Source organism: Pseudopodoces humilis, chromosome 10 (genome assembly GCF_049639895.1).
Source record: "Pseudopodoces humilis isolate 2021_Gansu_Grassland_sample_001 chromosome 10, ASM4963989v1, whole genome shotgun sequence".
Taxonomy (NCBI): Eukaryota; Metazoa; Chordata; class Aves; order Passeriformes; family Paridae; genus Pseudopodoces; species Pseudopodoces humilis.
In genome coordinates, this window is record NC_142209.1 from 17,500,665 (window position 1) to 17,526,141 (window position 25,477).

At 43.0% G+C, this 25,477-nt stretch overlaps 1 protein-coding gene across 1 annotated transcript in view; it reads left to right on the forward strand.

Annotated features, from left to right (window-relative positions):
* DDAH1 (dimethylarginine dimethylaminohydrolase 1) overlaps positions 1-25,477 on the forward strand; it is a 57,593-nt gene that overhangs the window by 16,328 nt on the left and 15,788 nt on the right. The window contains exons 2-3 of the mRNA XM_005521009.3: positions 24,136-24,235; positions 25,309-25,382. Coding sequence (XP_005521066.1) covers positions 24,136-24,235; positions 25,309-25,382 — 174 coding nt within the window. The remainder of the gene's footprint in view (positions 1-24,135; positions 24,236-25,308; positions 25,383-25,477) is intronic.

Below are 25,477 nucleotides of genomic sequence, written 5' to 3' on the forward strand. Positions count from 1 at the left end.
GAGAATATGGAAACTGGCTGCCTTAGTTCATCATGAGTAGCACTTTGAGTAACATGCATCACAGATCTGTAGGTCTTGCCTGAGGCTCCTATGCAGTTTTCCCCAGCTAGGTCATCTTTATTGAAGTGCTTACTGGAAGTATCCCAGGACTTGTGGAAAACCTAATTCAGTGTGTACTTGGAGGGTCAGTCATTTGTTCTTTCCATAGTATTTGCTTCTCTGGAGCAAACTGCTCCCCTGCCCTATTGTGGTGGTGTCCCAAGCTGTTTTCTGGGAAGCAAATTTTTTGGTCATACCTTCAGCACTGTAGTTTCCAAATTCAGTTAATCTCAGTGGAAGCAGTCTTTGAGCATGGAAGCCAACCAGACACCCACGGCAGCAGAGGGAAGAGCTATTTTAAAATTCTAAAAATTAAAAAGTGTTTTTTTCACTTGCATTCCTGGGTCTTGGCCTGAACAAGGAATAGAGGTGCCAAAATACTGCGAGAGTGTCTGTTGTTGCAGTATGTCTGGCTGAACCAGAAGCAGGAAATTCTTGTGAGAGCCTGTCTCATCAGATTGCCAGCCAGCTCTGAGCCTTGTTGGTTGTGTGAGTCGGTGAGGTGGGAATGTGGTTGAGAGAAATATTTGAAGGTAGGTAAAATGGTTCATCGGAAGTGATAGCACAGTATGTGTGTGAAGCTTGGTGGTGGTTTTCGACATAAAAACAAGAAATAAATACATGAAGCAAGCTTGCATGTGGAGGAAGCAAACTTCCAGTGGAGGAAGAAATAGGGAAAACTCCCTGTATGGGTTGAGTGCTTCTCTGCCAGAACTTGTCTGCCTCTGTGCTATGCCTCTGGGTCTCCCTCTGGCTTGAGGGGGGCCAAATCCAGCCCTCTGTTTCATAACTTCCATCTTAAAACTTGCAGGTCAGGAATTTTTTCTTACCCTAGGCTAGACTTTGCTCTAAAATTTTCCATGTTGTTGTGTGCAGAGCTGCCTTGGCAGGAGCAGGGATGCAGGCACTGCAGTTAAGAATCCCGGAGTTTAAGCCCCCTGACCAGTAGAATTATTCCACCTTGGCTCCATTTCAAGACTATTTAAAAGACTGTAGCCAGTCTGTGCTGCCGATTTCAGCATTACTGCTCTTGGTGGAGCTGTAACAGTGGGAGACTTTAAAGAAAAAGGACATAATGGAAACTGATTAGAAAAGTGAAGAAAGTCTTGGGATACAATAAAGCATTGCTTAAAGAAAGGCAAGAGGGTGGGTAAGGTGGGCCCTAAAAAGGCATGTATTCGATCACAGCAGGGCAGGAAATAGCCGTAGGAGAATTTTTTCTTTGGTCCATTCATAACCTGGTTTGTAGCTCATTAACTTTCTGTTAGTGCTTTTTTCTTCTGAAATCCAGGGTAGCTTATTTCATTGAAGTCAATGTGAAGAGTCATTCAGGACCGAGCACATGAATCTTTTTGTGCAAATTAAACAAGAGAAGCTCCCAGTGTTGCTTTCATGCTAAAGGGATGAGAAGCACATTGAGGATGTGCTGATGATGCATTCTTTATTTACTCCATTTCCGTGGAACTACAATAAGCTTCCCAGAGGTGCCTTTTCCAGGGTGCTTGCACCATTTTTCTGTAATTTACTGGATGATCAAATAACAACCCCTGTGAAACCAGTTGCACACTTGCCTGTGGTTGCATTTAAGCCTGTTAGATTGTTAGAACCTCCTGGCTTATGAAGGAATTGCCATAAAAGCTGTGTGGCTTAAAGCATGCCTGATAGAAAAGTGTCCAGGATCCTAAACACTGTCAGCCATTCCCTGCTTACCTAACAAATGCTGGGTTTATGAACTGTTGTTCTGCAGTGCTAAAATTGGATTCCAGGTAGCTGAAACTGTGCTTCATTATATTCTTTAAGAAAGACAGCTGGGGTTTTGTCTTGCTGATGAAGCCTAATTTGAATGACTTTCCTCATCAAGCCCATTTAATTAAAGATTCATTACATTCTGTATAGTGTAACAGTGAAACACAGAATTGTCCTCTGGGCAGCCAGCTGCCAAAAGGGAGGGATTAGCTGTAGCTAAGATAGGGTAAGAAGCTGTGGGATTAAAATGCAGCAAGATGCAGGTTTGAAGCTGGGGCAGAATGGGGGGGATAGTGAAGTGTCACTGTGTGTGTCTGGGGCCATGGAAAGGTTAGGTGTGTATATATGGGATGTATTTCCCTTGACTGGGCATAAAGGGTAGATTTCTCGCTGTCTGCTGCTTTCTAAGGAGGTTTATTGTAGACAGAAGAAAGAGGATGGACTCTAGTAGCCTTCTGCAAAGCCTGTATGGTTTGCAACCCAGAAGCTGGACAATGGAAATCCATAAAATGATGCTCTGAGTATGCGACATGAGCACTGGTTGTACAACAACTCCTTGGCTTAGTTTTTGTCCTGTATCACAACTGTGTTTGTGAATGGGGAGAAGAATGGTTTGTCAACTGGCTGTTCAGCAACAAACACTTCCAAAGACCCTGAAAACATTTTGTGATGGGATCCTTGTGATGGGAAGCTTGGTGGTGGTTGGCTCTGCACTGGGGAAATGTTTCATACAATTCTCCTGGATGGTGCAGTGGTGCCACTGCAGCATCCATACATGCTAAATTGTAGATCCATCTGCTGCCCTAAGGAACAGTTATGTGTTGTTTGGATTTATATTTGAAAAGAGTAACAACTAACTTGGAGAAGAGCATTTTGCTATAAATCTCATGAGCCTGGAAAACATTCAAGGCTGCAATTAAAAAGCTTGTTTGTATTCTTTCTGAAGTGCCTGTTCATCGTGTTTGCTCTGATCAAAAGGAAAAACCTTATCTTAAACAAACCATCACAAAGCCTTCCATTGCTGGTCAGAGCTGCCATTCTGTAAGGAGCCCGCTGAAAACCAGCACTTACTTCTTCTGATCCCAATTCTTTCTGTCTGTTGAGGTTTTTTTTGTTCAATTGAATAGCCTTCCATATTCAGAGCAACAAAACTGTGGGCATAGGTTCTTCTCTAACATGAGCATTATGGCTTTCACTTGGTTCCTTGGCACCTTTGAAGGTGCTTTGGTTCTCTGCCCACATGACCCATCAGTTGGTGGCCAGGTTTCCCCCCTCCAGCTCTCCTTAAGCAGAACTGAGCACCTGTAGCTTTCCTTGGCTGAGTCACCAGGGCAGGGATGCACCATTTTCTATCTATCCTCCCAAAGTAATGAAACTCCTGAGCTGCAGAGCTAGGAAGGAATCGTTAATTTCTGTAAGAGCACTTGAAAGCTGTTGTTTTACGTGTGGAGTGTTTGTTGATGTGACACTGGAGTTCAGCTGCAATTGGGAATGGAGAGACAACAGTTATATTTTGGTTCTGTAATCTGAGCCTTCCATAGCCAGTTCCTCTGGCTGAGCTGAGGGCGTTCAGAGTTTCTTCTGAACATTCAGGGGCCTTAGGATCTCTTGGGTTCTGGTAGGTGACATGAGCAGGTAGCTCTGTCTTACTTTTAATGCTGCAACAGTCAGTATTTGGTGTAGCACAAGCCACCAGTAATTTGGATTAGAGGGCAGAGCATGAGCTTGTTGAAAGACCAGAACCATTGGTTTTTTCCAGGAAAGATCATGTAGCATTTTATAACCAACTCTGAAACTCCTGTGTTGGAAAGCTTAACCTGTCATACGTTTTTTCTGAGATTTTCTCAATTTTATCTTTAACCAGATGAATGGAAACTACCAGTGTTCCGGGCACAAGTGCTGCTCCAGGTGCCACTTCATGGAAGAGTGGGCAGTTGGAAAATTAGGTATCTGAAACTTTTCAGAGCATGATCTGAACATAGAGATTTCAGCTAGAGCTAAAGGAGACACAAAAATAGTGGTTTTCTGTTGAAAGCTCTGCCATAGTACAGTGACAATGACATGTGGAGCATCTCTGTTAGCATGGAGTTACATCAGTTGTGCTCTGTCTTGGACAGTTTCTTACAGACTGTCTGTTGTGTGCAATGGGAACTTGCTGTCCTAGGTAATAATGAATATTATGTGACATCTCTTAGCTTGTGAAAGTTCACTTATCATTCCTATCCCCATCTGGAAGGATCTCATATGTATACATATACGTGTAGATGTACATATGTATACATAGGGTATGTAATTATGTATATGTGTGGCTCGTTTCATTTCATGACACTGTGTGGGTTCTTTCCCGCAAGGCACTGCTTGTACATGCTAATGTCTGCTGAGAATTAAGCCTGTCTTGGAGAAATATTTTTGCTCTTGCTCTTAGGCAGGTCTTAAAGCTGGGTCTCAGAGGTAGGAAGAGAAGTGTGCTAAATGATGACTGTAGCTAATTCTCAGAAGTAGCATGGTGTTCTTTCTGCCCACCTTTCTCTTTCATCCTTCTTCTTGACTCTATTCCAAGACATCTTGTGGAAAAAGGAAAAGTCGTTTCCGTTAGAACTGGCTGTTTTTCTTCTTTCCGTAGATGTTTTTTTTACCCCTCTACTCTCAAGTTAAATGGGAAAACAAAGTATGCAGTATTTCTGCTGCAGAGTTAAATATTGATGAAGATTAAGATGCATTAAAAGACTGAGGAAATTCATGGCTCAGGAATAAAAATAAGCAAAACTCAGAAAATTGAAAAAATGTTCAAGTGTATGAATAGCTCTTTATCTTTCCACCTTCCAGCATTACTTCCAATAAAATGTTTAAGCATCTTGATGCAAACATTCCAGTTTCACTGAGCTGGGGACAAGAAGGTGCTGTACAGTAACAGTTATGGGGGGAAAATATTCTGTGCTGTGTTGGTCTTGGACTTCCTCAGAGTATTTTTGTTCCAGATGTTAAACTGCTATTTTTTTCAGAAGACTTGTTAAGTTGCCAGAACATCAGATTTTTTTTTGAAGGATTTTCCGAACCCCAGCTGATTATCACAACACACAAGAATCCAAACTTGGTCTTGGTTTTGCTGTGCTGCAGCAGCTGCAGAAAATCTGTCCGAAGGCGCAGGTTTACAGCGCCATCATTGAATGCCCTTATAGGGTAAAACAGGGAGTGAGGGAATTCTGCTCTGCTGCCTTGTACAACGCAGGATTTACGTCAGCCATTGAGTAACATCAAGTTCCCTAAAGCACAAATACCCTCACATACACACTGTGGCCAAGGTGGTAGCAGAGCTCCTGAAAGAGCTACAGCAGAGGAACTCAGGGATGGAAGAAGTTATATCCCATCTGCCTCCATCCAGGCAAAGGATGATAGTCTGCTTGTAGCAGAGGCAAAATCAGTCCATGGTGTGTTTTGTTCCCAGATATAACAGCACTTTTTCTAGCTGATGGGGTGTGATGGTGCTGGTAGTATATGGCATAGATTGCACGTTGCTGCTCGACTGGAGTCAAAATGGTACCTGTGACTCCCTGACCAAGGTGCCTGTTCCCCAGCTCCCCTGGCCCTGTTGTTCATATTCCTTTCAGCCGTTTGATCTAATCCTTATGGAAATAGATGGGAAAAAATCTGCTAAGCTCTGTTTTATCTCATAAGTGTTGTCAATAGGAAACTTCTGTTTACAAAAGTAATAAATGAATAAGCGCCTTCTACTTTGTACCTGCTTCTCCCCTGAGCTGCCCAATTTTTGTCTTTGTGCATCTACAGAAACTCTTGAATACAGTATTTTTGCACTTGATGTCTCTTCCAAAACTTACAGTACCTCCCCTGCTGCCTTCATTTTGCTGTATATAATGTCAGCCCATATGAGCAGAAACCTGTGAATATCCTAGTATTAAGGACAGCATGGAGCTCAATGTATTCAAATTCTTTTCCCTAACCACAATCCTCTTTAGAGGTGGATTCTGCCAACCAACTTGGGTGACATACTCCTCTGCGCCAAGGAAAGCTACTTACTTAGCCAAGCATATCTGCTGTGCCTGGAAGAGGGCTGCTTGAGGCTGCCGGAACAAGGCTCCTGCCTTCTCTGGGACAGAACCCCAGTCTGCTGGTGGCTGGGGCAACACTGGGCTGCCAGGGCACATGGCCGGAGTGGTGAACAGATTTAGCACCCGGCAGTGTTTCATTGTCTTGGGTCTGTGCCTGGTCTGCGAGGACCGTGGCATTCTTTCCAGGGAGCGATGTGAGGTTGCAGCACTCGTGTGGTGCCCTGGGATGGAGGTACGGGTGGGTCTCCCACTGAATAGCACCAGGTTCTCCCCTGCCTCAAGAGAGAACCATAGGACAAGGCCTACTGAAAAGAATAGCAGAGACAAATGGCTAAGAAGTCTGTATTTTGAAATGGGGTTTGTCTGGTGGGTGCCAAGAGTGGCAGCTTGAGGCAGTTAAAGTAGGAAGATAACAGTGTCAGCTCTCTTCTGCTGTCAGTACTGATTTCTCAAAGGAAGGGATGATGAAAAATACAGTCCAAAATATGAGCAGATGCAATGGCTGAATCACAATAAAATAGAGTTACAAAGTTTTCACATCACCAGAGCTGAAGTTTGTGCCAGAGATCCAAAGGACCCTTTGCTGTAATGGCATTGAGATTAGACTGGGATGCTAGGGGAGGGCTGTTCCCATCTTCTGGGACCAGACACTGTTACTCACAAGGGGTTTCACTGTCATGCCTGGTGTGCCACAGGAAAAGCTCTTCTCATGATTCATGTTTGTAGCTGAAAGGGAAAGAAAGTCAGTGACTTACCCTGTGTCACTCTGTGCCCTCTGTGTGGGCCTAATCCCAGCAGAGCTTTTCCGGTTTTGTTTATTTTTTCAATAGTATTTTGTAAAGGGTTTGCTTGAGTTTGGTTTTATGTATAGATAGCCACATGGAGGCCATACAGGAAACTCTTCCAGAGGAAAATCTGAACCTTGGAGTGCAAACTGGTCAAAGAAGGCAGAAATTTGGCTGTAAAAGTACAATCTTGTCTCTGCTGTGGCAGCCTGATCCTCAGCTGAGCTTTGGAGGGTGATAAAGAGAGGATAGCAATGAGTCAGGATAGATAGTTGCACTCGGTGAAGGTTCTTCCTGCTATTCCCCTCTGACTCATGGATTGCACAGAGATCTCTAAATATTTTACATGCCAGTGGCCCCTGCAGCAGTAGGCGTGAGATTAAGCCCATTTTTTTAATCAACGTGACTCTGGACAGACTACCCACACTAGCATCCTCCAGACTCTTCCTATTTCAGAGCAATGGAAACAGAAGTCATCCCTTATTTACACAAACTGATGGATTTGAACAGTTCTTTTTCAAAGGTACAATTATCCTAATTAAGTGAAAATAGCCAGCAAAAAGTCTCAATTATCTTAAAATCGAGATGTTGCTGTTCAATTGTATTTCCAGACTCAGGCAAGCTGCTGGAATGCATGCAGTTCAACTCTCCTCTATGATATAATAGTTTAAAAGAGATCAGGGTACATTTTACCATAGTGTCTAGCAATGTGAGTTTATTCAGACTTTTGGCAGGCAGTTCTGTGCACTCTTGCTAAAATTGTGAATCATCCATTGTTGGCTGATTGCACTCTAGTTGCTAAGAGATCTGTCAAGTGCATACTGAGGCTTAATTCTACATTTGCTCTAGGAAGGGCTAAATGTATTAAATTGGAACATGTCACATCCTTCCTAAACAAGTAATTAAGGTACTGCTACGAGCCTGTCTGATGGAGAGAAGGAGCTAGGAACAGCTGGAAGATTTAACTTGTGTTGAGGTGAGGTTGGTCTCTTCTGTCTGGGAACACTAGACTTATTGCATGTTGGATTTTCACAACCTGATGCATAGTGGAAATAGAAAGGGGAGGGAGACATTAAAAAAAATAGAATTTGCAAAAGAACTTGTTTTTCAGTGTCCTTATATAAACCTCTTAAAATGATCTAATGCTTTTTCACAAAGTGTAATTTTTAGTAATGGAAAGACAATACGTCAGTGCTTCCCAAGCTGCCTTGCCCCCCGCCCCCTCCCAAGTGAACTCTACCACTCACATTGCTCCTCCCCAGTGATCCCATCGCTTGGATGTGTTGCAATACGTATTGCAGATGCCTTGTGCTTTCATTCAGGAGCGCACTTTAATATTCCTGTTTGCTAAGTACACCAGCAGAAGTGGAGAGTAAGTGGTACTATAAGATACCTTTAACCACCTTGTCTATCCTAAGTAGCCACAAGCTTTTCCAGGAGACCTTCTACTACCCTCAAGGAGAAAAGGGTTCCATTTGTAGGCAGTAAACAGAGCACATCATCCGTTTCTGTGAACATACTCCTGCCTATGTGAGGATGTGTGGCAGCAGTTAAAAAAAACAAAAGTAAATGAAAAAAGTAGCCATGCTCAGAAAGTGCCTTAATTTCTCACCAGGCTCTGTATATTCTACCCCTTCGCTGAACAAGAAGAAGTCATGAAGCTGTGGTGTCTGCCAGTCTTTTCTGGTACCCGGACTAGCAATGAGCTCCCAGGTTCAGCATTGCACACATCACCTCCAAAATCTGTACTGTCATATTTGGGTTGGGATGCTTGCAGTCCCGTGGGTGGCCCTCTGCTTGGGCCTAAAGAGGGGAAAGAGTTAAACACAATCCTTGCTTAGTTATATACATGATAAATTATCTTCCTTTTAAAAATAAAAACATTATTCATGGATCAACCATGGCTAATGGTTTGCTTATACAGTGCTTTAGGTGCTGTATTTTGTCAAAGCTTGTTACTGAATTTTGCTTCCTTGTGTAGGTCTTCATAGACATGACTGAAGGTCTTTATAATCCTCTCTTTGATCATCTTTGAAACAGATTGAGTTCTGTGAATGCTGTTTGATAGGGATTTTGGAAATGATGCATTCTTTCTGGTGGCTCCTCTCCAAGCTGCTTGTGACTGTTGGATGTTCTCCATGGGATCTGGTACTGCAGAGCAGCTGTGGCAGTAGCCCACGTTGGGATGGTGGATCTGTCCTTCGGTGTTGCCCTGCTTGTCTGTCCAAAGAGGTCTCTGGTTGTGGGGTAGTGGTTGAAGCCCACATGCAGACAATGATCCTCTGTGGTGGCTTGGCTCACAAAACTAAACAGATGGCCCATCCCCTGGCTGTGGCCTGAGGCCCTCATGCCAGCCAGGCAGTCTTCACAGTGGCCATATGGCGGGGTGGGCTGCTCGCTTGTACCCCCTGTGTTGTCCCTGCCTGTGACCTGGTTTGCTCAGAGTTTAATGCTTCCTTGGTGGCTGGCCAGTGTTGATGGTGTGCCCTCAGGCTATTTCTTGAAACTTGAGTGACCTTGCACTGAGGGGCTTCTGTTTGAAACACACCTACTTTCATTTTCATCAGGTCTTGAGATGTGTGAAAACATTCTGCTTGCATATCAGCAGCGGTGTCACTTGTGTCCCGATTAGCCTGGTACATCAGTGCTATCACTGCTAGTTATGGTCAACATTTCATCCAAAGCTGTTTTAACCTAGATGAGATTGACTTGTTCCTAACACATCATGATCGGTAGTAATTATTTTTTCCTTCTGTTCCTTATTTCTCCCCTGTCACTCATTTTGCAGATTTTTCTAGCATCCCCATTAGGCTGTAAGGATGATGAACTCTTCCATAGGTAGAAATCATCCTCAGTTGCTGTTTTAATGGTTGTTAATAACTGCTGTGTAATGTCTTCCTGTGTTATGGATGGGATGAAAATTACCCTTTGTAATACTCTCTGAATATTTAACTGCCTTTTTACCCATGCAGAGCAGCCATATTTTCCTTTCTGGTGTGAATTTTTAGTTTCACCTTGTCCAGGTAGTAATAAATTAACACTATTGTTGCTCTTCCTGTTGTTCTTAAGGTAGGGAAATAAAGGAGGGAAAAAACGGGTTCTCATACATATTGATTCTGATATCCAGAGGTTTTTGCCAGGTCCTTTCGCTTGTATAAATTCTCCTGATTTCTGATACATTGCACTAAAACTTGCCATAATTGTTTTGGGGTTTATATCTGATTTAATTTCATCTCTATACCAATTAACTTAGACTTTATCTCTGATCCTTCATCTAATAGAGCATTATTTTTTCACATGTGAGAGTGCGTTTTCTGGACATTTAATGACATTTTCTTAAAACTGCTCCTAGGCATCACATATTTTTAGCATGCAGATTAGCTGCTTAGTGATTTAGCTCAACTATTTCAACTTTGTGAAAATAAGTATTTTGAAAATTATTAAGTTTGTGTGTTATGTAACTTACTGGGAACATCCATTTTGTCTATTCAGTGGTGCATTTTCCACTTCATCACTTGGTCTGTAACTAAAAGGGCACAGAGTGTCTGTATTCTGAACAAATTAACATGCCTGTAACCTCTAAAGTATCCTCCAACCCTGGGTTAGGTTTTTCAGGGGGTATCATCTTTCTGGTCATTGTAACAAGTGGTTTCTGATGGAGCAGCTGAATGTCTTCCATGGGAGCCAAGGGAGTATTGAGAAGTCTTGATGTGTTCCAGTATGTTGGAGGCTTGCTTCCACCCTTTGCTCTTTTTTTTCAGCCTGTTACCTGCTGAAGTGGAAGCTGACTGTGGAGCAAGCCAAACAAAATACCACGTTCTTTTTGCTCTGACTTTGCAGACTGTATTTTTTTCTTCAGCTTCTCTTCACTGTTGCATATCTACAGTTACAACTTTCTTTTGCCAGCCAAAATTTCTGTATTTGCCTTGAGCTCTTACGACTTGCAGGACATGAAAAGCATTCAGCAGTAGTAGTGCTGACATCTACAAAGAATACAGCAATCATTATTTTCCAAGGTTTTCACCTCATTGCTTGAACCCCAGGTCTGTAAGAGTGCACACTGTGAAGTCACACTGGTCAGCAGAAGACCCTTCTTTACTGAAGGTGCTAAAAAGACTTGCAGCACAACATATGCTTGTCTCAGGTCTCTGAAGTGTAACTCAGTGTGAGGAGTGAATGAGGACCTCCTGAGCTGTCTTCCTTACCTGGGGCTGCATAAATAGGAAGTTTTAAAGCTACTTTAAAAAATATTTGTTCTTCTCCAGGATGCTTGCAGGAGATGCACTGAGTGATCAATGACACAGTCAAAGGCAGCTGTCCATAGACCAGGTGCTCATGTTAATGTCCCCCATGCTTGCAACATGGTGCAGGCATTGTTTTGCTCCTCCTAGGCTGGGTGACAGGGCAGGTACACAACTGAGTCCCTTTGGTGGAGGGCTGGGGCTTACCTGGCTGGGGCTGTGGTCCGCAGGGAGGCTTAGCCACCTTATACAGGAGTGATGGCTTCCCCAGCGGGGCAAGGAGTCCCCAGCAGTCAAAACCAGAAACAGCTGCCAGGTGCTTCTCACGGCAGGAGTGCATTCAGTGGTTTTCATTTAACTTTTTCGTGAGCGACTCCAGCCCCAAGCTCACCTTCTGTTTGCAGCAGGTAGCTGCAGGCTTTGGCATCGTCCTTGCCTGAGAATGCTACAGTTACAAGCTGTCAGGTTTCTTCCACACCTCTGATGGTGTTGATAGCATCTGCTTAGGTAATAGTTTCCATTTGGTTAGAAATATATAAATTTCAGTGTTTCTCTTTATTTCTGTGCGGTGGCGAAATTGCGTAGGACTGTGTGGAGAAAGGAAAAGCCATTAGAGGGACTATAAAGCAATACTGGAGTCTAATGTATCGTCAGCTCTTGGCTAGTATTCCAGCAGATGTGCTCCCTATTCCCACGTGAGTCTGGAAATGGGCTGATATTGCGCTCTATCCGTCAGTCATGGCCCTGCTGCTTGCTCTCTGCCATGTGGGTTTGTGCTGAGCTCCTGGATGGCAGGTGTTGCTCCAGACATGGGACCCGTGAAGAGGATCATGACATCACCATGTTCCCCAGAGCAGAGCTGGCAGCAGGCAGGAGGGCTGAGCTCGGGTGCTCCAGTGTGTAATCCCTTGGGATCATTGCTGCTGCCCAGCAAAGGGTGCCAACTTGGGTGCAGCAAAGCATGGGCATGTTCTACCTTAGAGAGGAGGCATAATTAGGAAATGTAGGTCATCAAAAACAATTAGCCCAGTGCAGTGTAGCTGGGGAGATTTCTTACTGTATTTCTTTCCTCCTCAAAAAGAATAAAGAGTGCTCTAAGTGAAACCGTCATTTCTGAGATGCATTTAAAAGCCTGCAGAGACATAATTCCCTCCCAGAATAACTGTTTGCAAAATGAAGTAGGCAGATACTGAAGAAGCTGTGTCCACAGTGCCCCAGGAGTGGGATTGCTGAGAAGTGAAGGAGAGAGGGCTCAGTTGGCAAAAACACCTTTTTAAAGGAGCATGAGTGAGTTAGGAGTCTCACATCTAAAGTGTCTTTCTACTACAAGAGCTTTAATTACGTAGAATCTTTGAACAGTTGCTTTTTACTCACCTGTTATTTTAACATTTCTTCAGTTTGGTTTTTTTCCTCCATCTCGCTGCATTACAAGTTTCCCTTTGTTTAAATCCACTTGTATTTTATGTGTGAACGCTGGAAGATGTTTCTACAGCAGCAAAGTGCAGACTAAGTTGCAAACAGGAATGGAAATGTAGTTTTTAAAATGTAACACTGTTTCCACCCCCTATTTTTCTGTATTAGGTAGCTGCCTGCAATATGTAGTTCTATTGAAAGAATGTGGCCTCAGGATCTATAAAAGTGTGCGGCAGCTTGTTTGGCAGGGAAAGGAGCAAAACGGTGAACCACATTGCACCTGTTAGTGCTCTGAAAGTGCTTTCCTTACAGGCATGCAGACATTTGCGTTCTGCATTCATTGTGTAAAATGTGAAGGGATGTTTTGAGTGGGGGGAATTCATCCTCCTCTGCCTGCCTAGAGCTCAGGTCCTGTGTTCAGGACCTCCTAATTCCCACCTGCAACTAAATGTTCTCCTGACAAATCTGTGTGGAATTGCAAGCATCATTAATGCAGGTAATCAAAGCAACAGTGTCCTCTGAGAGTTGAAATGACACTGACTTGAACTTAGAATAAGCACCTAAGCAATTTCTTTTTGAAAAAGCTAGAAGGTGCAGTTTTCTAAGGTAGGTTTCAGGTTGAAACTTGATCGGTACATATCCATCATAAAGTAGTAAAAGGATATGTGCTGCATCTTTAAAAAAAAAAAAAAAAAAAAGTTTAAAATTCTCTACCCATGTACCTATATTGCAGAAATTGGGCAAATTGTTTAAATGTCAATGCATTGAAACTCATGTAGACTTAAAGGTATTTAAATGCATGGAGGCCTTGAAGGAATTCCTTTTGCTTGTACTTTATTAATATTTGTTGCATAGCTCAGGGCTGTGTAGGTCACAGTTTGTATGTGTGCCCCTTTTTGGCTGGGTGAAACATCACTGTGTGAAGAACAGGTGTCTATGTCCCTTTTCCAAGGATTTAGATGTTTGTAATGAATAAGAAATCCACAGTTTTTCAGGAATGCTGCTGGTGTATCACTTACACCCAAAGTGATTTTCAGGGCAGACACGTGCCTTTCACAGCACTTTTAGTGGAAAGGTTTTGGAGCAGCTTTGGGAAGGCTCCCGTGCTCCCTCCTCAGGGCTGAGGCCATGGTTCAGCATCTCGTAGGTCGTTGTCCTCTCTTGGGCAGGAGACTGAATGTTGTCACGTAGGAGGTTTAATCACCATGAACTCCCTGTTCTGTAACTCTCTGGTCTTGTAATTTTTCTGAGCAACAGTGTTGCAGTTCCCCTGAGACATTAGTGGGGAAGGAGGGGAGGCAGAGTTTTAGCAGGCTCGCTAAAAGCAGAAACTCAGTTTTGTTAGTGCTGCATTAATGCAATTAACATGCACATTGCAGTGAATGTAGTCTATGTACAGTTGTTGATGTTTTCAAATGAATTACAGTCTGTAGTTTTACTGCTTAAAAATGCAAAAGGTGAGGAGAAAGCATGTACTGCAGTCCCTCTGTCTGGAGAGGCACAGGAGGGTGAGGGCTGTCCTGGCAAAGCAGCCCAAGAGGTGGCATTGTCCCTGTCTGCATTTGCAGGGTGCATAGGAAGCTCCTGGGGGACAGCGGCTTTTCTCAGCCAAGAGCTGTAGGCTGGGCTGAACACGTGGTGAGCCTGCAAGGAAATGCAGGTCAATGCTCTGGTAAAAGTTTCTGTCTCTTAAAAGAGACTGCACCAACTGCTGTGCCTTGCATGTGCTCTTCATGGTTTACTCCTTGCTGTTTTATCCTTGTTCCCTTCTTATGACTGTAAGCCTCAAATAGGAAGTCGGTGCTGAAGCAGGACTTGGAAAACTGGCTCTTTTTTTTCCATTGTCACTGTGAGTTCAAGGAACAATAGGCATATTACTTACTGCATAGTTTTCTTTAAGAATTTATTTAAAAATTGTCAGTGTAGTATTAGACTGGTTATTTTCAGGTTGAAATGCCCCACCTAGCCCTGTGATGGCAAATGTGATCATTAGATAATTCTGCTTATTTATGTTGAGATGTATTATTGACCGTTTAAAACCATTGGTGTGTTTTCAAAGATTTAACTCCATTTCATGACTACTAGCAAACTTATGTAATCCTGCTGGGATGACACTTTTTTACCTGCCAGTGGAAACCTAACAGGAACTAGCTGGGAGATGGAAAATAGTCAGAATTTAAATTTTCTGTCATTATTGTTGTTATATATGTCTAGACACTTCAGGGCACTATTGCAGAATGTGTTAGTATAGCTGAAATATGGCAGACAGGTCAACTTCTCTGAAAGCATGAATGAAACCTATTATTAGAGGGGAAAAACTGCTGGGTTAGTATAACCTCTGCCCGTGGGGCCCTTGTTATAAAATAACATGGGAGCAACCGGATGCTCCTCCATGAAAAGCTGCTTATTGAGTGAATTCAACGTGAAGAAAAATATTCTTTGTTGCCTCTGACTATGGCCTTTGCTCCTTGGGTTGAATTGGCTCCAGTGGGAGTTAGGACTGGACTGGCAGGTCCCCTCTGGGGCAATTGCTTCTTCTCCCTGCCCATCCTTGGTATGTGGCAGTGGAGATGTGGTGGCAACCACTGAGTCTTGTCTGGAGCTTCCCACCAGGGAGACAAAATGTGATCAAATGTTCATGATGTTGATTCATGGCCATTTGTGCAGCTGAAATCTGCAGGTTGGTTCCCACATACCTCAGAGAAATGATGGACAAAGTCAGAGCTGGGTAGTGATGATGCTTCCCTTCTGGGGTGGAGCTGGGTGGGAGCTGCTTTTCAGCAGTATTGGGTTAGTCAATACAAAATTAAAGCTTTTAAATACCCTCTAAGAAGGACACTGATATGCTTTTCAGTGTTAAAAACTACAAAACTTGGAGCCTTCTTGGTACAAGGACATGTGCACTCAGCAGATCAGCAGACAGTGGCAGATGTGCCAGCAGCTTGACAACTAACTGTAAGGAATCTAACAAAATCCATTTTAATGCAAAACAAATACTCTTCAAGTTTTTTCCATAAGTTTTTTATATTTGATTGATTAAACTAAGATTTAGTGAAGGAAGGATGAAACGAATTACTGAACTGCAAACTCAAATGAAAATTCATACCAGACCAAGCTTGGCTGAGCACTAGGGGAGCTTGGAGGTGCTCATACCATTTACCACTGTGTTCAAATTGTGGGCACCTTGTTCAAGAAGCTGCAAAGCCCCACATTTCCCTGTTGAGGTTATTTAATTATTTTTCATTTTTTCTTTGAAAAGACTTCCCTACCTTAAAATAAGCAGAGTATCCTTGCCAAAGATCTTTCAGCCTCTTTAGAACAGGGCATTTAGATTACTGGGGACAAAGTGAGTGTCTTGAATGCTCTGTGTCAAGGCACGAACAAATGGCACAGAAACAGTAGTACAGTACAGAGTGAAACCTGACAACTTGGTGTTAAAGGAAAGGAATGCTACTGTATGGTTTGATTGTGATCAACTTATCTTCAAGTGGGTTTATTAGCAATTTAATGGAATATTGGTTATTCAAGAGCCATAATAGCCCTGGTTGAAATGTCCCTTCTGCAGGGTTTTCCCATACCCTGTGGAATGAGCAGAATGTGACAGCTGAGCTTTCAACAGGCTTCATGAATTTTAAATACTTTTCAGCTGTAAAATGGGGCACATGGCATTTGGTCAACGATGGACAAGGAGCTGGCAGCCTCTAAGGGTATTATGGGATATTGAGTGTCTGGGAGATAATGAATGCTTGGCTTATCCAGGTGCATTCTTGGCCTGCTGTGCATGTCCAGACAGAATGGAATATATTTCTCTGTCCAACATTTAACAATTGATCATTTTGTAATTGTAAGCAGAAAGTATTTAGAACATTATTTTCTCAGCATGCCTGTGTACGACTTAAATTTCATGTAATCATCTTTATCCAGCAAAATCATCTGCTTTTCTGTAACAATGCATTCATGCTGCTTAAACTTTTCCACCAATTTTATGCTTAGTGATCTTAGAGAATCTATTCTAGTGACTTTAAATCTCCATCTTTTTAAGCATTCTCTTTTTTTCTCCCCCATGTTTTTTTAAACCTGACTGAAATGATTTCCACTTGCTGTGGGTTGAAATTTCAGCACAGCTTTTTGTAGTGAGTGAGGTGATTGCTGGCTCCTGCTTTATGGGAAATAGTGTCCTTGCATTTTAAAGGTTAAATGGTGAAAAAGAGGAAGGAGAAACCCAGGCATGTTTTTCTCCTGGTGAGCCGTGTAAAGTTGTTCTTATTGTGCTTCGGTTCTGCTTAGATATTAAAACACAATATGTTCAAAAGACAGCCAGATTAATTGTGATTTTAACAGTATGTACCTGGAAGAGGAGGTTGCTGCCTGAATTCCTGAGACCAGTCAGATTGGAGCTCCCCTCTTGCTTGATCAAGAAGCTTTCCTAGGACAAGAAACCCTAGAGGCCACCTCTTAATCTGGTTTTCCTACATGTGCCAGTCCCTCTCTGTGCTGCCCTGGTCCAGCTTTTCCCATGTTTCCCCTTCCCTGTTAATCCCTGGTGTGGTACTGTGTTCACCCCAGTCTCAGGTCACTCTCTTGGGCAATGGCCAATCTACACCAGGTACGTCGGCACATCCCTTGAGACTGTTTCGGTAGTAGGGCAGTAAATGGGTTTGGATCCATAATTAGCAGTGTGTGGGCAGTAACAAATGGGATCATTATCTCTGTGGCCCTTTCTGAACTCCATGGTTCATAAACCCCCAAAACTCTGCCAGAAACTGCACCTGCTTGATGCAAGCTTTGGTTAAGCATGAAACTGTCCCAGAGGTGCAATCTAGAAGCATTAGCATGGAATCAGGAAAAACTAACAAGTTGTCTTCTCCTTGAGAATATGGTTCAGGAGTCCTTTGGTATTCCTTCTTGTCCCTCCTGTGGCCTTGTTTGATGAAAAATGGTTGAGGCTTGAGGACAAGCTGTGCTGTCTGTGTGCTGGTTGGTATTTTGGCACAGCCATTGAGCCACTAGAGGCTGATTGATGCTACTGTGTAACCACCCTGCCACCTGGGTAAGGGCCCGGCATTGGACCTCCATGTTGGCGGAGTGGCAGGCTATGATCAGCTGAAATGCCAAAAAAACTTTTCCTGGGTATAGTGTGTGCCCAGTTTAGTGAAGTCATGCTCAGATTACTCAGTGCTGAGTAGTCCAAATGTGATTTGTGTGGGTGTCTTGGGAGCAGCATGTCCACCCGTATCATCCAGGAGCGTGCTGCTGAGCAGCTGGCAGTCTACTTTGGGACCAGGCTATTGCTGGTCTTTACCTTTTCTGACCCTTCTCAAAAGGGGCAAAGGGGTGGACACAAAGGCCCTGTGTGGGTGAAAAGGGAAACTGATTGCCAAAGTAAATCTGTCAGTGGGCAGAAGTGGGAATGGCAGGTACAAAATGTCCTTACCAGGGTGTGCTAGTGGCTGTTAGGAGAACAGAGCTAACCTTTTTTGTCTTGCTCTTAACACACTCTTTACTGCATGGCCTTCATTGAATCAGGAGCGTCTTGTTCTTCTGCTCTTTTCCTGATGAACTTTCAAGGGCCGGGATCCTTTCTGGTATCAACACTGGGAGCATGAGTTGGAATCTCAACCACAACACACATCCCACAAATTTCTGAGATCAATATGAGCAAGGGTGTGCATCTGACCTACTTAAAGCAAGAAAACAACCAGGAGTGGGTTTTTCTTCTCAAAAACCCTCAAAACTATTACAGCACAGCTTTATTTTCTTTGAAGCCTGTGCAAGTCCAAGAGGGTGGTGTTTGTCATCAAAAGGAGACAGAGTTCCCCTTATGTCCAAATGGAGCAGATTCAGGCAGGCAAGAACCTGGATTGTGACCAACATCGGTATCTGGTTTTGTGAAACTGAAGTCTACCCTTTCCTGGCCCCAGATTTGTCCATCTCTATTTATAGCCTTTACTCAGAACTTTGCTGAAAAATATATTATATATTGACAGTGGCACTTTATGAACTCAGAGTTAATGGCTCCAGAAATAATCACCTTTGAGATTATAGTCTAACTTCTGCAAATTTTAGGTCTGACATTTGCTTTGCACAGCCATGAATGCCTGTTTAAAACACAATGAAGTAAAGTCTGAAATGCAGTATTTGTGATTTAACAAGCTGGAGAAATGGGTGGTGGATGTAAACTTTCAGGAGACAGTGCAGTATTGTGTCTTGGACTGAGAGCCCTTTTTGTGCTGTGGTTGGTCTCTGGAGAGCTGAGCTGTGAGTACATGGAGCTAAGCTCTGCTAGCTTAGAAACCTCATTTCATCCCTGGGTCATGGGATGGTCTTCTGCCCTCTGAATCTCTCTGCATCCTTTCCTTTAAGACAGGGCTGGAGGCACCTTCCCCCTTTCACCAAGAGCTTGGAGACAAAGGCAGATCGGTCCTTGCAGTCATTAGAAGATGTCTGATTTGATACCATCCACAACTTCTGCCAAGCCCCAGCTGTGCCCCTGCACATGAGGCATTTTGGGAGCCTGAGTGGCGCCTCACCCATGGCCCCACCACCCAGGGGAAAAGCTGCCCTGCACTTGGCAGGTGCGAGATGGTGGCTTGCAAAAATAATTTCCCAGTTTCCACTGTCTTTTAAAAAGATAATTTCCTTCTTACTGTCAATAACATAAATCCCATAATATGGTTAGTGCACAGGAGACCAGTAAATAATTTAGGAAGCAGCCTATGTTTAGAGTGCATCAAGTACTAATATAGAGAAGGAAAAAATCCCCGCACATCAGTTACAGTAATTGGTGGAAGGCACCAGTCCGAAGGGTAATGAGCTCCATTTTTAAAGCATAAGGAAATTAGATTTTTATAAATGTCAAACGCAGTTATTGTCCTCCTTCCTTGAAACAGAGCTGAGCTGGCTGGAGCCCATTGTCTCTCAATCAGCTTTGTTATGGATTAGACACATCCCGTCTCACACCAGGAATGTGCTTATTAGAAAAATATCACTGCACAAAGCATACAAGCTTTAACACTCAGCCCATGTACTAATGGATACATGTACAATGAAACCCAATATCACGTTACAAACCTTAAGCTGACCTGAGATAATAAGATAGAGAAATCTGAAAGGATACAGATGAGTGCTCTCTTTGTGTGCAACAATTCTGACTACCTGGGATTTTAGTTTTCAAATAAAGGAGATAAAATGAGGGAAGGTGACTTTTCCTCTTGGCTGCTTATGAAAAAAAGCAAGCAGCGTAAGTCTTCTTCATAGTGACAGTGCTTGTAATCAGGTAGTGTCCAAATATTTTGAGTATTTTACTGGGGTCTCCTGGGTAACTGCAGTTTCACAGAGGACTTTTCTAACCACTGTTTTTTAGTTCTTTGCTGGAAAATAAGCAAGAGGTGGTTATTTGTTTGTACATCAAAGCTAGCTCTGTGAATTAGTCTTTCATTCATAATGAATGAAAATGTTGCTAATATGTGCTAAAATACCACACTTCAGAAAATGACTATCAGTTATTTGTAAAGTGTGAGCAGAATAAAGAGCTTTGTAAAATCAAACCCCTTTCCTACGTCCCTTTTTTAAACACCTTAGTTGAGGATAACAATCACCTGTCCGTCCTTAGCTCAAGATTGTGTCTTGTTCCCTCTCTGTAAGAGCTCTGTTAGAAAGCACAATCCTTCATGATGTGGAAAGGTTTAAGGATGGAGCCAAGCTTTAGCTTCCCTTTTGCAGTGATGAAATACAGATTCAAGCTACTTGTGTGGACTTTACCCCATGCTAACCCAACTCTGAATGCTGCATATGCTGTTTCCAAGGTGGTACTGTGTCAAACACATCCCATTGTTGTGCTGTGTTGGAGACCCAGCTCAGGACTGATGCAGGATGGCTTTAGAGATGGTATGGTGGGGATCATGTGAGTCTGTGCTGTCCCCTCTACAGGAAATTCAGCAGATGGGCTAGTCAGTCCTAGTTTGTTTTTCTGGAATCTTTTATTTACAAGTGGGCTTCTTTATGTTTTTTTTTCCAGTTGCCTTTTTAATAATGTCAAGTTTTCCCTCCAGTCTTCTTCATCTCAGCGTATGTGTTTTTTTCATTTCTGCTTCAACTGATTGAAGTTTCTGCTGTTGCCTGCAGGAAAAAAAAAAGAGTAACTTGAGACTTCTATTTTACACAAGCAAGGGGTATTGAAAGATATTCCTAGCATGCATGTGTCAGTAGACATGTGAACAGCACTTCCCAATTAAAACTGAAGAATTTCTACTGGTTGCTTAAAGTCCTTACAAAACAGTGTTCCATAGTTTGAATCCATTAACACCCACCATGGAAAAGTGATCCAGCTATTTATATGGCAGTCATTTTACTTGAATTTGGTTTTATAAGCTAAAATGAACCTGACTGTTGGAGGAAAACAATGTGAGGATGTTACAAATATCTTTAAAGCCTCGGACACCATGAAGCAAATTAAACTCGTTTTCTGTGACTTTGAACAACTTTTAGTTCTGATAACTTTCCTTAATGTCTGTGCTACAGCTGCATCAACCCCTGTAAATTGAATAAAGAAACAATTCAAGTCATCTCTGATGTAGTCTGGTAGTTAAATGGTAATCAGCAGCTGGTGATTAAAACATCCATATTACTCAAATCATAAATCCAAAGTCAGCATTTACATTTCACTAGCCTCACTAGCTAGGCACTTTAGTTAATTGGTGCTCTAGGGCAAGTGTTATTAGTTGGCCTTCTGGGCCAGGGATGTGAAGTGCTGCTGCCTCCCTGCCTGCCCCTCACCCTGTGCTGCCCTTGCTCACTGCAGTGGTTTCTCTTCTCAGCACTGAGCATGGTTTGCAATGCTCAGGTAAAAGCAGGTTTCCCACCTGCTAAAGGGAGCTCACACCCACTCTGGTGACTGGTGTGTGTTTCTCTCATTACAGCAACTGCTGCTCATCCCTGGTCCCAACTCTAATCACAACTGTTTCACATTTCCCATTAGGTCTTCAGGAAGCCTTGAGGCTTGAGTCTTTCTTGAGCCTTCACTCCTTAAAGCACCTTCACATAATGTCTGGAGCTGACCAGTTTTTATACCTCTTTGCTCTCTCAGATGTTGTTCTGTGCTCTGAAGACGCTTTTGTGTCTCCCCATGGGAAGTGGATATGGTGGTCCGCTTCCACAGTAACATCTACAGCTCTGCTGACACTTCTGCTTCTGGAGACATGGTCCGGGAGGAGGGCAGGAGTGGTGTGGGGAGCAGGCGCATGGCAGGGGCAGCTGCTGGCTTGATTTCCTCTGCCAGCCCAGAGAGCTTCTGTTGGGAGCACCTGCTTGGCAGCACATCTCCTGAAAGGGCTTTCTCTTCTTGGTGTTTTGGCTTTGGAAGCTGCTGCAGGTTATAGATTAACTGGAGAATGGTGACCACACAATAGGCTGGGTGAACCTGCTTTTTCTTGTTATTTGGCCTTCTGCCTTAATTAATCTCATCTGAGAGATTTATTTATTTATTCTAACTGCCTGTGACTGGTGTCCCAGTTGGGAGTTTGCCTGTCTCATGTCAGCACAAAAGAGTGAATCTGTGTGTTCTTGGAATAGAACTCTTCTTCTATCATGCTGCATCTCCATTACTCCATATTAAACAATTGTTTTCTTCTTTGGGGTCTGTGGACTCTTACTCATGTGGCACCTGCACAGCAAAACCCAGAGGGTTTCAAAGACAAAAGAAATCATTCTGCTATCAGCATACGGATGTTATGAAATGTTGTCATGTTTGTAAAACAGCAGTTTTCCAATATTACCTCAGCTGTTCCCCATTTATTTTTAAAACACCACATGAGTCCAGTCCTCATTATAAACCTAATTTTAAAGTATGCTGGAGGTAAAGCAACAAGACTAAGATAGACAAAGCTTTTCTATTAAGCCTGGAGACTCTTGAGTGCCAGGTTTCTGCCTGAAGTCATTTTAGCATCAGGTGAAAGACAGAGGAGCAAAAAAGAAGTGTTAATTGTGAAAGGCATGCTGTAGGCTCATTCCAGGCTGCATGCCAAGGCCTTAGATGGTCTTTTGTGTGGGGACGATGAATCCCTTTGCTATCAGAAACTCCCTGGATACAGTTCTGAGTTGCAGTATAACCCATCAGAATTCAGCACAAAGATCTGCCTCTGCCCTTCAGAAGTTCAAACTGAGGCACTTGCTTTAACAGTGTGCTTGCCCAGGGTTCTTCCTCTGAACTGATTGGAGAGTGAGAAGATGCTAGAGAAGAAGAGAAACCTCCAGAGAGCAGGTCAGGCTTGGATAAGGTGCTGCCCCCAGTATATCCCATGCAGACCTACATCACCAGTCCTGACAGCCCCTGGGGACCTGTCCTTGCCTTTTGAGCCTGGGCTTCAGGATTAATGGGATCACTCACAAATGCCACATCGCTGAGTCACGGAAAAGGTAGCTTAGGTGGATCATGTCTGTCTCCTTCCTTATTCCCTAAAGCCAGCACTGCTTTTAGGAAGGTCTGTCAGCCAAACTGTGTGCTGCTCTTGTGCTGAAGCTGCCACAGTGAGTGTGAAGGACCTGTCACCATCATATGTCCTTCCTCTGCTATGGCAGGTGTATTTTGGGAGAGCCCAGGAGTAGGGCTGCTAGAATTGCTTCTGTTGTTGTTCTGTTCTGTTGTATAGTTGTTCTGTTGTATAGTGCTGTCATATGTTTAGCTTCCTGTGTTTTTTTCTAGAAATGCTTAATTTATGCACTTTAATATAGATGAGTGACATCTATCTGTGGGACATGCAAAAATATAAAAGGAGTTCACTGTGTTTTCAATGTTTATTAATGCTTTCTGGGCACCTCTAGTTAACCATGGTGAGGAAGTTAGATTGAACATGAAGATGCTGCTGTGTGGGATCAAGTTCACAGGTTTCTGTGGATGAGCCTTTATTTTTATTGACCTGCAACTTACAGGTTTACACTTTTGGTGAGTTGGTTGTGTGTAGATCCTTCTTTTGGCTTACAGGGCACCACAGTGATGTTGTGTGAACTTAGCAAATGTTGGCCAGCGATATGAACCTCTATAGAAACAGATTCTGCTTTAGGCATCCTCAGCAGCCCTTACTGGGAAAGAAGGAACCTACTTAAGCTGCATTCCCTGCTCCTAATACAAGCTGTTTTCAGCAGGAAGCAGGTTCTGACTTCTAGCCATGTGTGTTGCTCTCCACAGCAAGCAGTAAGCCTCACAATGTATAGGCATGAAATGACTTGTAATTCTGAAACAAGGTAGCTCAAACATGCAAGGAGAACTAATGCCTAGTAAAATTGCAAAGCCATAAGAAATTTGAACCTTTACTGACTAGGGGATTTTTTTTCCCGGCTGACTGAAGAGGGGTTTGTGGTAGACCTGCCCCTCCATGGCTGGCAAGATCACCTCTTGTGTCTGAACAGAGTGGAAGCAATGAACATTTACTCTTCTGTTGGTGCTTTTTCTGGCCCAAATGCGGAGGACAAGGTTTGGAAGAAGATATTTGTGCAGAGGGACTGGACTTAACATGTGCTTTGGGCCCCTTGTCTGTCCCTCCTGAATGCTGCATAGCTCCTGTGCAAAGACAAAAGCCTAATCTCTGCCACTTTCCAACCCATCCCCCCCAGACCACAGAGGCCACTGAAGACAGGTGGGGAACTGTGATGGTAGTTGCCATCCTGCCATCCATCTTGCTATAGGTGCATTAAAAGGCTTTAATTCTTATTAATTATATGTATTTCTGGCAGTTTTTAAAAAAAAAAATCAACAGTGCAATATGTCATTAATAACTTCCTTTTAAACAGGTTGAAGCCATGAAGAGAGTACTAGAAAGTCTCAACCTTAATATAGTTGAGATGGTGGATGAAAACGCAACCTTGGATGGTGGAGACGTCCTATTTACAGGTATAATGGTAGTGAATTTGCTGTTTACGTGTTCTGACTGCCTTAAAGACTGCATGTTATCTGATACCAGCATAATAAAATGTCATTCCTGTGGTTTGCTAAATCGGTTGTTTACTAAATGTCATGAAGTAGCGGAGAGATGAGTTCTCAGTGCAGCCCTCAGTGTCTTGCCTAATACCTGAATAAATGGAGTAGCAGTACACACACTACAAAGAACAGCACTGCATACAGGTTTTATTTTAGCTTGTAAAGTGCCAATCAGAAAAATGCTTTCAGTAGTCAACTGTCTGGGGTTGTTTCATGTTTCTTATTATAAGCAGCTAACATTCACCAGACTCATTTTTAGGACCTGTAAAAGCTTGATGCAGACAATTGTCACAAGTTCAATTAATTAAATGCAAAAAAATGCATTTTTAGTTTATCAAGATGTGGTGGAGTTGCCTGTCAGATGTCATGAGTGAGACACCTTACATGCATGGTTGACTTCAAAGATGAAGATACTGCCTGTGTTTTTTATGTCATTAAACCCATTAGGCATTTTCTCACATTGGCTGCACACAGGGTTGCTCCGTGCCTGTGCTGAATAAGCCTGTTTGTTTTCATCAGCATCACAGTAGACTGGCTGCTTGCCTTAGTGCCCAACAGGGAGGGAAGGGTCTCCTACAGAGGCAGACCAGGAAGGGAGGCCTTCCTAAGGCAGTGCAGATCCAGCACTGATTTTCTCTGGTGCTGGAGGATGCTGAAGACTTGATCTGCCTTGAGACCAGAGGAAATCTCAAAGGGAGAGGGAAATGGTCAATCAGTGGTGTACTAATCCAGCCCAGCTGTTGTCTTTCCTGACCCAATGACCACTGCAGAGATTTAGAAGAGGAAGCTATTTGTGCTTCCAGTTAAATGTGCCTTCTAGAAAAAGATTAATTGCTTTAGATTATCAGCTCACAATTGCAGGTTGCATTCTTTTATGCTGAATTTTCAGTTTAACTACTCAGCTTGAGAAAAGAAATATAGAACATGAAAATCCATGAAAGTTTACTTCAGAATGTTTCTAAAGCCAGTCTGCGTTTTCATTCCAGGAAGAGAATTTTTCGTGGGTCTTTCCAGGCGGACAAATCAACGTGGTGCAGAAATTCTGGCTGACACATTTAAGGTTTGTAGATTCCTTCATGCTACAGGAAATACAAGCTGTCATTCACTGAACTAATTGAACAATTGTACTGACCAAGATGTTTATCATACTCCTAC